The sequence below is a fragment of the Tympanuchus pallidicinctus genome, unplaced genomic scaffold (assembly GCF_026119805.1).
Source record: "Tympanuchus pallidicinctus isolate F22 unplaced genomic scaffold, pur_lepc_1.0 scaffold12, whole genome shotgun sequence".
Classification (NCBI taxonomy): domain Eukaryota; kingdom Metazoa; phylum Chordata; class Aves; order Galliformes; family Phasianidae; genus Tympanuchus; species Tympanuchus pallidicinctus.
In genome coordinates, this window is record NW_026294637.1 from 19,452,429 (window position 1) to 19,465,250 (window position 12,822).

A 12,822-nucleotide genomic window follows, 5' to 3' on the forward strand; every position below is an offset into this window, starting at 1 on the left:
GAGGATGGTGAACCTTAAAGAGGCACCTGATGAAGGCTTGGCTTGAAAGGTCGCTAGCAAACAGCAGCTATGGGGAGCTGCGCAGCGGGGTGCAGCCTCAGCAAGACATCCCACACCCTTTGTAGAACAGCTGAAGTCAGGTCCAGAGAGGAAGCAGAGCACAAGCATGGGGATTTCTGTAGTTTATTTGCAATCAGTTTCCCCTCTGTCCGTGGGGCCAGCATCTAGGGATGCTAGTTACAAGGTGCATGGTGATTTCTGTCTAGCTGTTGGGGATTTTTCTGCCTTTGAAGTCAGCTTGTGCAGACTGCAGTGCTCCCTGGGGGTGGTATCTCTGGGTTCATGCCGTGCAGTAAGTGTGGTTGTAGTGCCCGCAGCACCCTGTCAGGCATGGCAGGCTCTCCGGCACGCTGTCCCAGGCTCCCGTAAAGTAGAGCGTCCCATTCTCGAGCACCGTGCTGGAAGGAGAGAGGCACAGTCAGGGCAAGAGCTGCCCTGCCAACCCCACAGCAAAAGTGATGGTTCAGATGCTCATGCACCTCAGTCCTAGGCAGCATGGCGCAGCTCCAGACCCTACCTGTCTCCCTGCTACACACCCACCTCGCAAACAGCTGCTTGCAGCATGTGTATATGTTATAGTTGGTAGAGGTGAAGTTGGCGTTGATAAGGATGGTCACGCAGTTGCCCATCTCTGTTGGCACATAGAGGAGGCCTAGGAGACAAGGCCTCCTGGTTGGGGCTCTGAGGGACTGGGCGCTTCAGTCCCATACCCTGGCAGTGCCATCCCTGCGCTGTGCTCGCAGGTCCCACATTCCACATCCCTCCCACCAGTTGCAGCAGTGATGCCAGGGAGCCCCTCCCAAAGCTTTAACAGCCACCCTCAAAATGTTCCAGTTGCAGCCCAGATGAGGGTAAGAAGCCTCAGCAGAACTATGGGATCTGGGGGCCCTGATGGAGAGCACAGCGTTTGAAGGCCCTATGTGAGCCATGGGGAGGGCAGCCAGCCTTACCCATCCCTGCGGCTGCACTCACAGGTGTGTTCAGCTCTTTGCCCAGCCCTGTCTCCTCCCAGTGGCAGTGGGCAGGGACCTACCTGCGAGGCAGGAGTTGAGCATGGAGACACAGATGCCCGTGAGCAAGGCTCGCAGCACAATGGAAGCCAGCTCACTCTTGCGGTGAGGAACCATGGAGGCTGCAGGGGCAAAGCAGAAGCTGGGGCAAGACAGATCCTTGCTTTGGCTCTGCCTGGGAGTAGGGACAGATGAGACAAGTGCCAAGTCCCCAAGTGGCCCTGCCATCTACTGCTCTGCCATCAGAGCCATCTGGAACCTCTGTTCTATGCCCCATTGCTCAGTCGGTGAGTGTGTGGGATGCACAGGTGACCTTCACCATGGATGCGGTACAAAATCACCCACATCACCTTGTGCAAGCCCCATTTCTTACCTGCATGCTAATAAGAGACTGAACACAGAGGCCTGAAGGCAGCTCCCACTCCTTAGGTTCCTCTGCCCCATACCCAGATACTCAGGATGTGGGTCACACTCACTCAGGCCTCCCAGCATGATCCCAATGGAGCTTAGGTTGGCGAATCCACAGAGTGCAAAGGTGGTGATGCTTTCAGCACGCTCCTGGAGGGCACAGAGGCAGGGGATGATCATCTTGGCCCCACAGCAGCCCCACAACACCGTGTTGTAGTTCCCAGCCCAGCCAGCTGAGATGGAGACAAGTCCCATCCCAATTCTTTCAGATTTTATAGAAGCAAGGGACAGGTGAGGGGCAGCTTGCCAATGGGAAAAGATGGACTGGCAGCAGGCAGAGGCCCTAGAGCATCATAGTCTGGCCCTCTGGAGGGCAGGACCAGTGGGACATGGTTTCACTGTTGCCTTCAGAATGACCCCACACCTAGCAGTGATGTCCAAATCTAGATGGCCACAAGTGCCCCCCCCCCCCCCATCCCCAGAATAATGGTGCTCCCCCCTTGCTGCCTAGCACGCAGCCTGGCCAGGTTCCGTGCCCCATTTCAGTTCCATCCCTGCCCTATACCCAGCAAGGTGGTGGTTGCCCTCACAGATATCCACTGCTTCCTGCTCCCGCTCCACTCCTCCAGGCCTGACAGCCGGTTCCTCTTGTACGTGGCTAGCTGCTGGTACGCCACAAACTCGTTCAGGAAGATCTTGATCCCTAGCAGCTCTGCTACCAGCGGCGAGTCTGCCCAATCTGCCCCCATGAGAAAGGCCACAGGCATGAGGACGTAGGAGCAGATCATCTAGGAAGAGCATCCCAGGAGGGAACAGTTGAACCTTTGTAGAGGCTTGGGCACCTGCTGCTGGGGATCTAATCAGGCAGTGGGTAGAGGTGGAGATGGGTGGGGAACTTGGGAGTACCTGGAAGGAGAGGTCTTTGATTTCCACCATCTCCCCAAACCAGCGCAAGGCAGCGTTGATGAACTCCAGCACGGCCAAGAAAGCAATGAGGTTGGCTGCAATGTTGGCCACGAGTCCTATGGAGGCGGCAGCCCCATTGCTGGCAGCTTCCAGGATGTTCCGCTCTTCCCTGGGAGGAAAGAAACCCTGACAGGATCACGTTGCCAGTCTCTGCAGACCTCACTACGGGGTCTCCAAAATTTGTGCCACCTGCAGTGCCCAAACTGCACCCACAGCTGCCCCGTGCCACCCCTCTGCTCCCACTCACCCACTGCTGATACGAACGCTTTCTTTGCCCTTGAACTTGGACTCTTCCACTTCAGGGTAGACCAGTTTGGACATGGCAAGGGCACAGGGTGCAGCCATCACAGATGCTGCAATCAGCAATGCCGCATCTATCTGCAACAGGCAGACTGTGGGCTCAGACCCTGTATGAGGCTGCCCAAGCACATTGCCAGCAATGCTTGGAGCAACCCAGGGCACTCTGCTCACTCGGAGTGGGAAGGTGTGCCTGTTTTTCCCATCTTAGCCACTGAGGATGCGGGGGGTAGCTCATCTGGATGAAAACATTGCTAGAGCCACAGCAGTTGTAACTTCAGAGATGTTAATTTCTCTCTTGTTTGACTTCATCTTGATGATCCTTGCCCCCTCTTTATCCCTTTTATCAGTATCAGAGCAAGAACACTGCTGACTTGTACCTAGTGACGAGCAGTGTATCACAGCCACAGCCTTGTTACCCTGCCCCTGCCCTCTGCACTGCAGTTTCTCATTTCTCTGTCCTTTCACCCTTGGCTCCCTGTTTAAGGAGACTAATTAATGTTTAAATAGCGGGAGCTCAGCCAGCAGGTTGAGGCCACATCCGGATATCACAGTTCTGAGACAGTGAGGAACTGGTGAGAGCATCAGCGGGGGCTCAGGCAAGGGGGTGGAACAGAGACCCCACCGCCAAGGGCCCTTCCAGGCTGAATTATTCCATGGTGCAGTGAGATCTGCCCTGATTGCTGCGGAAGGACTCTGGGGTTTTGGCCAGGCCAACATGAGAGCATCTCATTTATGGAAGGAGACCCACAGTGGGCTTTCTTACCCCACATGCCCAGGGCAGTTCTGGCATGCCAGACCCTCGAGCAGGGAAAATGAGCCATACAGCTGCTTGTGTTCTCACCCCAAAGGATATGTAGGCTCCCATCACACTGCCTGCAATGGTGGAGAAGCCACCAGCCATCACGGCGTGGATCTCAGAATGGGTCATGTCTGCAAGGTATGGGCGGATGAGCAGCGGGGCTTCAGTCTGTGAGAAAGAAAAACCTCTGCTGACACCACACAGGGCTGAGGGTCTCCTAGGAAGGGAGGAGAATACCCTTTTTCTGCCATCAGGAGCTGTTGAGGAGTTGGAGCGCCTGCCACAAGCCTTACCTGTCCCACAAAGATGTTCCCTGCCACGCTCAACGTCTCAGTAGGGGTGGTGCCCAACGAGATCTGGAGGAGCCAGGAGATCTGGGGGAACACAAAGCCGCTGTGTTCGCAAAGACAGCCACCCCATGAGGCTGGCCACTCCAGCCTGCCCTTGCCAAGCTGCACAGAGGTGATGTCCAGGAGTGCCAACAGACCAGGGAGTATCATCAGCCCCAAGTTTGGGTAAGAAAGAGGAGGTTGTGTCTATCACTTCAGCCCAAATTAGTACAACCCCAATTTTCTTGGGATATCCTTCAGCTTTTCATAGGAGCTGCAGTAACTGGCAGGTCCTTCTTCTTTCCACAACCATCAAAAAGCTGGGCCCTACCTTGAGGATGAGCCACTGCATGACACCGAGGTAATAGAGGATGGACATCACGCAGCTGAAGAAAACGATGATGGGCAGACTCTGTAGACAAGGCACCAGGGTGTGAGATTAAAGGGCTGTTGAGCAGTGCATCTAAAGTGCACTTGGGCGTGGTGTGATGTTGCACAGCCACCCCACACTATTGGGGTGCCACAACACTGCAGAGGAACAGGGTTAGTGCAAATACCCCATGGCATGCAAGAGACCCATGGGTGCACACAAAGCATCCTTGAGCTGGTCGAACTCTGGCTAAGGCCAGAAGAAAAACCAGACTCTATCTCTCCTTCCCAATACCCCATTCCACAAACTGACCTGAAATGCAAAGACGTCTTCAATGAGGGTATTCCCAAAAACGAAGCTAGAGCCAGCTTTGGTATAGCCCAGGAAGACCTGCAAATGGTGATGTTACATGGTAGGAGGGAGATCTCCATGATCAAAATGTCCCAGTTGCAGCCCAGATGAGGGTAAGAAGCCCCAGCAGAGCGATGGGATCTGGGGGCTCTTGTCCCAGTATCTTTTACCTAGCAGTGGACTGCCCCTTCACCTCACAGCTCCCTTGCCCCAGCAGATAAACCTAAGCTGAGAATACTTAGTGTGGTGTCTCTGAGTAAATGGGGCTCTGCTGCAGCCCCTGCAAGGGATACCACACCAAGGGGCCGGGGCTGTGCTAGAAAACCAGACAAGAGGTGGCTTTTCTCTTGGGCAATACAAGGGGACGGCAGCTCCTCCAGCCTGTACCACTCTCAGCTCCTCTTACTGGTCCCAGGACCTACATGGAGGACTGAAGCATGGGATGGGGTGAGCAGGAACAGTACCTGGATCTGGTCACCCAGCCACTGGAAAGCCTGAATGCCAGGGGTTGTTCGAAGGATGAAGAGTCCAATTAAAAACTCCAAGCCAAGACCCCAGAAAACAGCTCTCCAGGACACCTGGGGACCAACAGCAGAACGGTGACTGAGGTGTTAGCAGAGCCTTCAGACTTACCTCTCTGGATTCCTGCCCATTCAGTGGCTCTTGGGTGATGGTCATGCTAACAAAGTGTCACAGAAACCCACAAACATGGGTTGGCAATTGGGGAGGAAGACAAGTTGGTGGGAGTCAGGAAACAGCTGGCGAAATGGAGGAGAAGGGCACAAAGATCTTCTGGTTGTTTGACTGGTAGTACAGATCCCTACTGCATGCTCACCAACCCTTTGGAGGAAAGGGCTGGACTGGTTGTCCAAAACATTGGAAAAGGTTGGACTGAAAGCCATTGGGACTTCAGTCACTTCTGCCCAACCCACCAGGATGTTCCTCTGCCCACAGGCACCTGAAGCACAGACATGGGTACGGGTGTGAGAGCTGTGGTAGAAAATAGGACAGTGGTAACATGGGGAGCCCCAGGTTGAGCAGTGGGAAGGAGAATAGCGGGGTGGTGTTGGGGCTGCAGCACCCAGCTCTGCTCCCCAGGCTGTGTCCAGATCTGCCCTGGGAGCTTCTACTTCCTGCAGAGAGAGCCCATGGATTTCTCCCCTGTGCCACCTCCTGTGAGGGGAGCAATGGCCAAACCACACCTGAAAAACGTACTGCGCTGTGGTGCTTGGAGAAGGCAAACAGGAAGAGCACCAAAACGCAGAAGCCAGCTAAGGAGATGAGCTGCTCTGGCTTCTTGGCCGTGTCCAAAGCCAGCCACGTCACCAGGCCTCCCAGGAGGAGCACATACAGCAGCCTGCAAAGAAACTTCCAAACTGTCACAGAGAGGCAGTCTCCACAGAGAGCAGCTCGGAGAGAGCAGCAGTTGACTGTGTGGAAGATGCCCAGCCTCCTCCCTGCTCACCACTTCAGCCATGGCCAGGACTTCTGCAAGCATTTCCAAAGGGGGCTGAGGAGTGTCAACACCTTTGCCCCACAGTACTTCTTGAAGAGGCTCCAGCACATGAAGAAGATGACCACCGCAGTGATAATGACCAAGGCAAGGGCTCGCTGGAAGTTGAGCCAACACGCCGCAATGAAGTAGCACAGGTAGGCTGGGGAAGGCATGCAGGGGGTCAGAAACACCAGAATCGTGAGATCATGGATTCACAACACTAACTGGGGACAACAGTGAGGTATGCTGCCTCCAAACATCCTTCCCTGGCCACCTTAGAGGCTCTCCTTTGTGTGCGGGATGAGCAGGAAGCAGACCGTGCGACTGATGAGGTGCAGCCTCCACGCGGGCTGCAGTGCCTGGATGCTGCATGGGCAGCCAAAGGGGTGTGGAGGTGGTGGGAAGTCCTCACCTGCTCCAAGGAGCCCCCAGCAGACCCTTCGCAATGCCTTGGCGTGAGCCTTGCAGAATCTCTTTGCCTTGGAGGCTGGCTGCAGGGCCTTCCTGGGGAGAGTGGACACATGAGGTGCAGATCAGCCCAATTTTGAGCTTGCTATGACCATTGGAGATATTTCCGTGCGCACGTCTCCGGGGATTACCCTACCTGCAGTATGAAGCAACTCTCCCATTGCCTTCTCTTCTCTTCCTCTCATTCCCACCATGTGGACTATCATGTTCCTCGCAGAGCTCCTCCTCACCCTGGAAAACATCGTTAGCCGGAGCGCCCAAGCAGCTCCTGCACCCCAACAGGGAGAGAATGGGGAGGTTTACCAGGGAGCTGAAAGCAGAGTTGTCTATGCCTTTCTCAAGGTTGTCCAGGTTTATCTGGTTTCCTTCCATCTCTAGACGTGCCATTGCTTCACGGTGCTAGAGACACAGCATGGCAAGTGACCCACTGGCTGAGGACACAGAGCCTGGGTCAGTGCCAGAGGGACAAATGTCTGCCCCCAGTTTTTGGTCTGGGGTCTCTGGAGAGAACAGCCTTTGCAGGAGGGATTCAGAGCAGCTCCTGTGCCAGCAAATTGAGTAGCCATCCTTTAGGGTGTGCAGGGCTGGGTGTGCTGGCCCACTGTTTCCCTGCCATCCAGGAGGGTCTTTGCTCTCCCCTGCTTCCCAAGGATTACAGGAAAGTGTCAGACCCCAGAATGCAATGAGGAGAGCCAGCACCCCTCCTCCAGGGCAGAGCCCTTTACAAAAATGGGAGATTTTGTACAAACTAAAATTGGCCATCTCCCTCACCAAGAGCTCCCAGTGAAACCAAGTGCCCTGCAGCTAAGAATAAGGAAGAAAGGCTTTTCACGCTGGTGACAGGAACAGGGCAGGAGGAACATGTAGGAATAAACAGAGATTGGCATGGGGACGGTTTTAAAGGAGGATCATGCTGGGAGAAATGGTCCAGCAAAGCAAGAAAAAACAGTGTTAGCAAAGTGCAGAGTTCCTGGAGCATCCCGTTGGGACACCTGTGCCTGGAGAAGGATGGGAGAAGAGCAGAGCAGCCGCAGGGAAAGCAATGGGTGACCGCGGGAGGACAGAGGGGAGCATGAAGGGTCCTCACGGTGGGGCAGCGAACGAGGCAGAGAGGCCAGTGCCACCCTGGCTTTGTTGCAGGGACGGTCCACGGTGGGCAGCAGAGCCCCTCGAGCAGTCCCAGGACTCGGGACTCCAGAACAACATCCACCACTCAGGAGCCCCCTGGGCACCCCCAGCGCCCCAGCACCAACCTGGTGGCACTCCGCCAGACCCCGAGCGCGGCCACTCGCTGCTCCCTCGTCCCCCACGCCTCGTCCCCGCACTCACACTCCGTCCCGCAGCGCCCGACCCGGCCCCGCAGTTATCCATTAACCGCTCGGTCCAAAGAGCTGTGCCCGGCGCCCGGCCCTGGAGCACCCGCAACAGCACCGCAGAGATCCTCCCGCCCCGCTAAAATAAAATAAAAATCACAAAACAAAAAACACTGCAAGAAGAAATAAAGCTGGGGAAACGCCGCAGCGGTGCAAAACCGTACAGTGCAAAGGGACGTGGTGGTGCAAAGCTGCACGGCGCAGATGGATGCGGGACGGACGCGAGCGAAGTCGGGCACCATTTGTTCGGCGAGAGCGCAACGAGCAGCGCTGTGCGGTGCCCGGGGGTCGTGCGCCACGCTGCCGCAGCACGGCGGGTTCGGCCACGCACTGCCGGACGCGCGGAGCCGTGAGGGCCGTCCGCCCGCAGGCAGGGCCGGGGACGCCGCGCAGTTCGCCCGCCCTGAGCGCCGAGCCCGCCCGCATCCCTTAAGAGCGCCGCCGGCGCTGAGCGTGCCCAGAGCCCCGGTAGCGCGCCGTGATCGTATAGTGGTTAGTACTCTGCGTTGTGGCCGCAGCAACCTCGGTTCGAATCCGAGTCACGGCATCGCCTCCGCACGGCGGTACCACGGCACACGGGCTCCTGTTTTCTTTTTCGACGTGGATCCCACGCTCGCTGCCGGCTCGTGTCAATTTTTTTAATGTCATTCTCTCCTTTCTCGCAGCGGCTCCTGCATTCCCACCGGCTGCGGCTCTCGGCAGTCGCTGTTCAGGGTAAAAAGAGGGAAGAAAAAAAGAAAAAAGAAAAAAAAAAAGAAAAAAGAAAAAGCAGCAAAAGAGGAAAATGATGGGAAAAGAAAGAAAATAAAAAAAAAAGGGGGAAAAAAGAAGAAACAAAGAAAGAAGAAGAAAATTAGATAAGAAACAGAAGAAAAAAAAAAAAAAAAAGCAGGAACTAGATAAGGAAAAGAGAAAAAAAAGAGGAGAAAATCAGAGGGAAAAGGAGATGCGAGCCCGTGTGCCGTGGTACCGCCATGCGGAGGCGATGCCGTGACTCGGATTCGAACCGAGGTTGCTGCGGCCACAACGCAGAGTACTAACCACTATACGATCACGGCGCGCTACCGGGGCTCTGCAAGGCAGCGCTCTCTGCACAGCTCTTACGGCTGAGCCGGGATGATCTCACTGTGACGTCATCGCCCCGCCCCCGCCCCGCGCTGCTTTGACAGGGGAGGGTCGCGCGCTGTCTCCATGGCGATGCAGGGTGAATGGCAGCTCCATCCGCCAATCGACTGCGGGCCCCTGTGCCGCGGGACCCGGCCTGACCCTTCGCGGCTATGAGCGCTCTGTATCCTGCTGCCAATTCTGCTCCGCATCTCGCCTGCGCCCAGCCCCAAGAGCTCGGAGGTGCGGACGAATGTGCGATGGGCATTTCCTGACCGCCCTTCGCCTGCATCCATCTCTTCCTTCCCTCGGCCCCTTGGTGTCTGTGCTCTGGGAGGTGCTCTGCCGGACGCCGACCCGGCAGCGCTGGGTCTGACGAATAAAGCGCTCTTTGGGGTATCCCAGAATGGGGCCCCCAGCGCAGGAAGGGTGCGGAGCTGCTGGAGTGGGGCAGAGGAGGCACGGAGATGCTGCGAGGGCTACAGGACGTACAGGAGGACCAACTTTTTACATGAGCAGATAGAGATAGGTCAGGGGAATGGCTTTAGGCTAAAAGGGGGAAATGTAGGTGAGACGTTAAGAAGAAATTTTTTACTCAGAGGGTGGGGAGGTTTGGGGAGGCACCAGAACAAGTTGCCCGAAGAGCTGTGGTTGTCCCATGGAGCCCCGGGCAGCCTGAAGGGTGGCAATCAGTTCAGGGCAGATGGGATTGGAACTGGGTGACTTTTAAGGTCCCTTCTAACCTAAGCCGTTTTATGATTCTGTGATTCTCAGGCTGAGCTCAGTGCGCGCCATAGCCTTGATCCCGGTTCTTAGCCCAGCATGGTGTTCACCTGGCTGTGTGCTGGGCTCTGTGGAGCTGGTTTCTCTTTAGGTAGGCATGATGGGGCTCATGCTTTGGATGCTTAGCCATCGGAATAGCAATGACCTCAGCTGCTGGAACAGGAACCGTGGAGATAAACATTGTGGTGATAAGGAGGAGCTGGCCTAACATGGAAGAGAGCAGAGAGGTGGCAAGTGGATGCAGAGATAAAAGTTCTGAGGGCCTGGCTGGTGTGTAAAGAGGAGGCTTGGAGCTGCTGTCATCCGTCACCGGCATTGCTGACCCTGTCCCAGCACTGCTTCCTACCAATGGACTGCTTTTCCCCAAAGAGATTTGGATGTGATTTTTCCTAACTGAAATCACACCAGGTTTTCAGGACCCCAGCAGCCTTTTCCTGCTTCATGGTTTTGCCCACAAGGTGTTTCTGATTGTTTGGACCTGCAAGGATGTGTTGGGGAGAAGGGATGCGTAGTATCAGTATCAGTATCTGTCCATCTTCTGGGTGGTCTGATCCCTTTGGGTTCTGCTCAGCACCTGGGCAGGATGCTGAGCTCCTGTGCTCTTCACCCTGTTTCCCCTGGTGGCTTTCCTCCTAGCCTATAGGTTGTTCAATGGGGTTGTACAAGTGCCTGCTGGGGCAGGAAGGCAGAGAGTGCAGCCACTTCATGGCACACACATAAATCTTGTAGCTGGCACAGGGACAGGAGCAATTCATCACTTTGCCGCTGTCTTAGCTGCTCAGCCCCTTGAGCAGCCTCTCCAGCTGTTCCCTCAACAGGGCACCTGCAGCCTCACTTCTCCATCTCAGGCAGGCAGAGCCATCCCCCAGTGCTGCCTCTTTTGGTCCTGGTGCTCTCTTGGGTTCCTAAAACATCCCTGGGAAAGGTGCTGCTATCTACAAGGCCAGGATGGATGCTCACAGCTGCAAGCAGGCACTCTGGATTTTACTGGTGATGCAAAACTGTACACTCACACAGGCCAGCACTGTCATACTTGGAGTCCATAAATGCAGCTTGAAATTTGCTCTGCTGCTGCCAGCCCACCTTCTTTCCTGAGGAAATCAGAGTATCTCCACTGACTTCTACCACCTGGCCCTATATCCCACGTTTCCATACCTATGGGCACTGCTGGGCAGGATGCAAAAGCAAGGAGAAAGGTCTGGGTTGATATTAGAAGAAAAAGTTAAGGTGGGATCTGGGGCAAAGGAAAGCACATCTGAGTTGTGTGGGATGGTACAAGCAACATGACCAGGCTCTGGCCCTTCCATCCTTCCCCCCATCCTCTTCTACCTCATGATACTGAGGCTTTTGTTCCCTAGAGTTGGTAATATCTGCATGTTAGATCTGATTGCTCTCAGAAATTCTTGTTTGTATCATTTATATTTGTTTCAGGCAAAGATTACGTGTTTGACATGATCAGGACTCTTTTTCTGGCTGTTAAAATCCATCTGGACATGCACCTGGGCAGTGCTTTAGGAGTCCTGCTTGTGCAGGAGGTTGGACCTGGTAGACCCCAGATGTCTCTTCCAACCTCAGCTGTTCTGTGACGTATGCCAAGGACTGAAGGATAAGCACTCAAGCTTTTCTTGACAAGAATTTTCAGCTGTGACACTCTCAAGAGGCTTTATGAGCCCACAGCAGGGCATAAGATTTTCTTCTCCTGGTTCTTTTCCCCATCTGCCAGCAGTACTTGGGGCAAACATACAGGTTATAACAGGCGGATTTTGTGCTTTTTTTGTGTGTTCTGGGATCTCCTTGCCTGGCTCTGACTTCAGACAGAAAGGAAAATGGTGCCCAAAACGCATGGAGCAGAGATTCCCTAAAGCTGTCACTTCTGACCTGCAGGGAACACAAAGCACACTGAGCCCTTTCCTGGTAGGTCCAGCATCCAGCTGGAGATGGGATGCGATGCAATACCCCAGGGGAGAGTGAGCTGCGCCCCTGCATTATATAGATGCTGCCACATGTCTGTCTGCTTGGCTCCAGCTGCCAGCCCAAGCTCTTGCTCTGCCTTTGTCTGCACTGCAAGTGGGAGCCTCCTCCTGCAGCAGAGATGTACAGCCTGCACACAGCCACCTCTTCACACCTCCCTTTGTGGTGCTGAGAGGGCAGAAAATAGGCAGGCACCTGCTGCCTGGCAGCCTGCCCTGCGCTCACCTCCCTGCCACCTGAATTCCCCTCAAAGCTCACCTTCATTTTCTGCCTTTTGGAAACGTGGCACTGGACTGGTGGCAAAATCACCTGCATAGGGGGAATGGTCCCTGTTTTGCCCTTGTGCACCATGCCCATCCCTGATGGCTGATGACAGCCCTTTGAAGAGATATGGGGAAGATACCAGAGGTAGTTCACAGCTCCTAGGCAATATAAAGTCAGGAAGCATCTGTGTGCAGATGGATTCAGTTCTATGAGCGTGGCCACTGCAGCTGGGTTGATCAAGCCCCCATTAATACTTTCTGGGGTGCTCGGGTTTCCTGGCAGCTCCTGAGCACTGTCCTCTGTCTGGCTTATCATGCTGATTGAGCTGCAAATGCTCTGCCTCCTTAGTTTGCCCTGCCTCGGATCGATGAGTGTGGGCAGCTCCAATCAATTCCACTTTACCGCTTGCTATCAGGTTCATATCCACACTCTCCCAGCTGGTCCCAGCTTTCTTTGTTCATTCAGGAGAGGAATTTGGGCAGCCCATCCCACTTGAAGACTGCTGTGCCTTTGCAGAGCTAATTCTGCAAATGCAGCTGTTCCTCCCTGCCACCCTCAGGACCTTGTGCTGAAGGGCCCAAATTTGTGCCAGGTCTCAGAGCATCCAAGTGTCAGAGTGGCTGGTAGTGTGAGAGTAGGTGGCTGGGTGAGGCCGTGAGATCTGCATGGTGGTTGTTGCCACTGAGCCGGCATCTGCCAAGAGGTTTTCCTGTCACAAGCCTGGTTTTGCTGGGGAAAAGGCAGCTGCAGAATGCTCCCATGGCTTGGCTT

The 12,822-nt window shown here is 55.0% G+C and overlaps 2 protein-coding genes and 2 non-coding genes across 8 annotated transcripts in view; 1 reads left to right on the plus strand and 3 right to left on the minus strand.

Annotated features, from left to right (window-relative positions):
* Window positions 1–12,822, minus strand: part of LOC128075639 (mucosa-associated lymphoid tissue lymphoma translocation protein 1-like) — a 102,639-nt gene that overhangs the window by 64,285 nt on the left and 25,532 nt on the right. The gene's annotated exons all lie outside the window — the stretch shown is intronic.
* Window positions 170–8,205, minus strand: LOC128075640 (sodium/nucleoside cotransporter 1-like). 5 transcript variants are annotated; one of them, XM_052672608.1, is made up of 18 exons: window positions 7,886–8,204; window positions 6,860–6,955; window positions 6,693–6,787; window positions 6,501–6,592; window positions 6,059–6,248; window positions 5,809–5,950; window positions 5,058–5,171; window positions 4,555–4,632; window positions 4,204–4,284; window positions 3,837–3,917; window positions 3,586–3,711; window positions 2,692–2,822; window positions 2,385–2,553; window positions 2,069–2,266; window positions 1,547–1,628; window positions 1,094–1,192; window positions 601–712; window positions 170–458 (listed from the first exon to the last, which is right to left on the minus strand). In XM_052672608.1, the coding sequence occupies exons 1-18, from the start codon at window positions 7,925–7,927 to the stop codon at window positions 341–343; spliced, it is 2,046 nt and encodes a 681-aa protein (XP_052528568.1). In that variant the 5' UTR covers window positions 7,928–8,204; the 3' UTR covers window positions 170–340. The 5 variants fall into 5 exon arrangements, with proteins under 5 accessions (XP_052528568.1, XP_052528571.1, XP_052528569.1 ...); XM_052672611.1 differs by having other exon boundaries at window positions 7,810–7,911; XM_052672609.1 differs by having other exon boundaries at window positions 6,860–6,987; window positions 7,810–7,907.
* Window positions 8,405–8,476, plus strand: TRNAH-GUG (transfer RNA histidin (anticodon GUG)). The gene has a single exon. It is a non-coding gene; the product is annotated as a tRNA-His (tRNA).
* On the minus strand, window positions 8,916–8,987 carry TRNAH-GUG (transfer RNA histidin (anticodon GUG)). Its single transcript has one exon. It is a non-coding gene; the product is annotated as a tRNA-His (tRNA).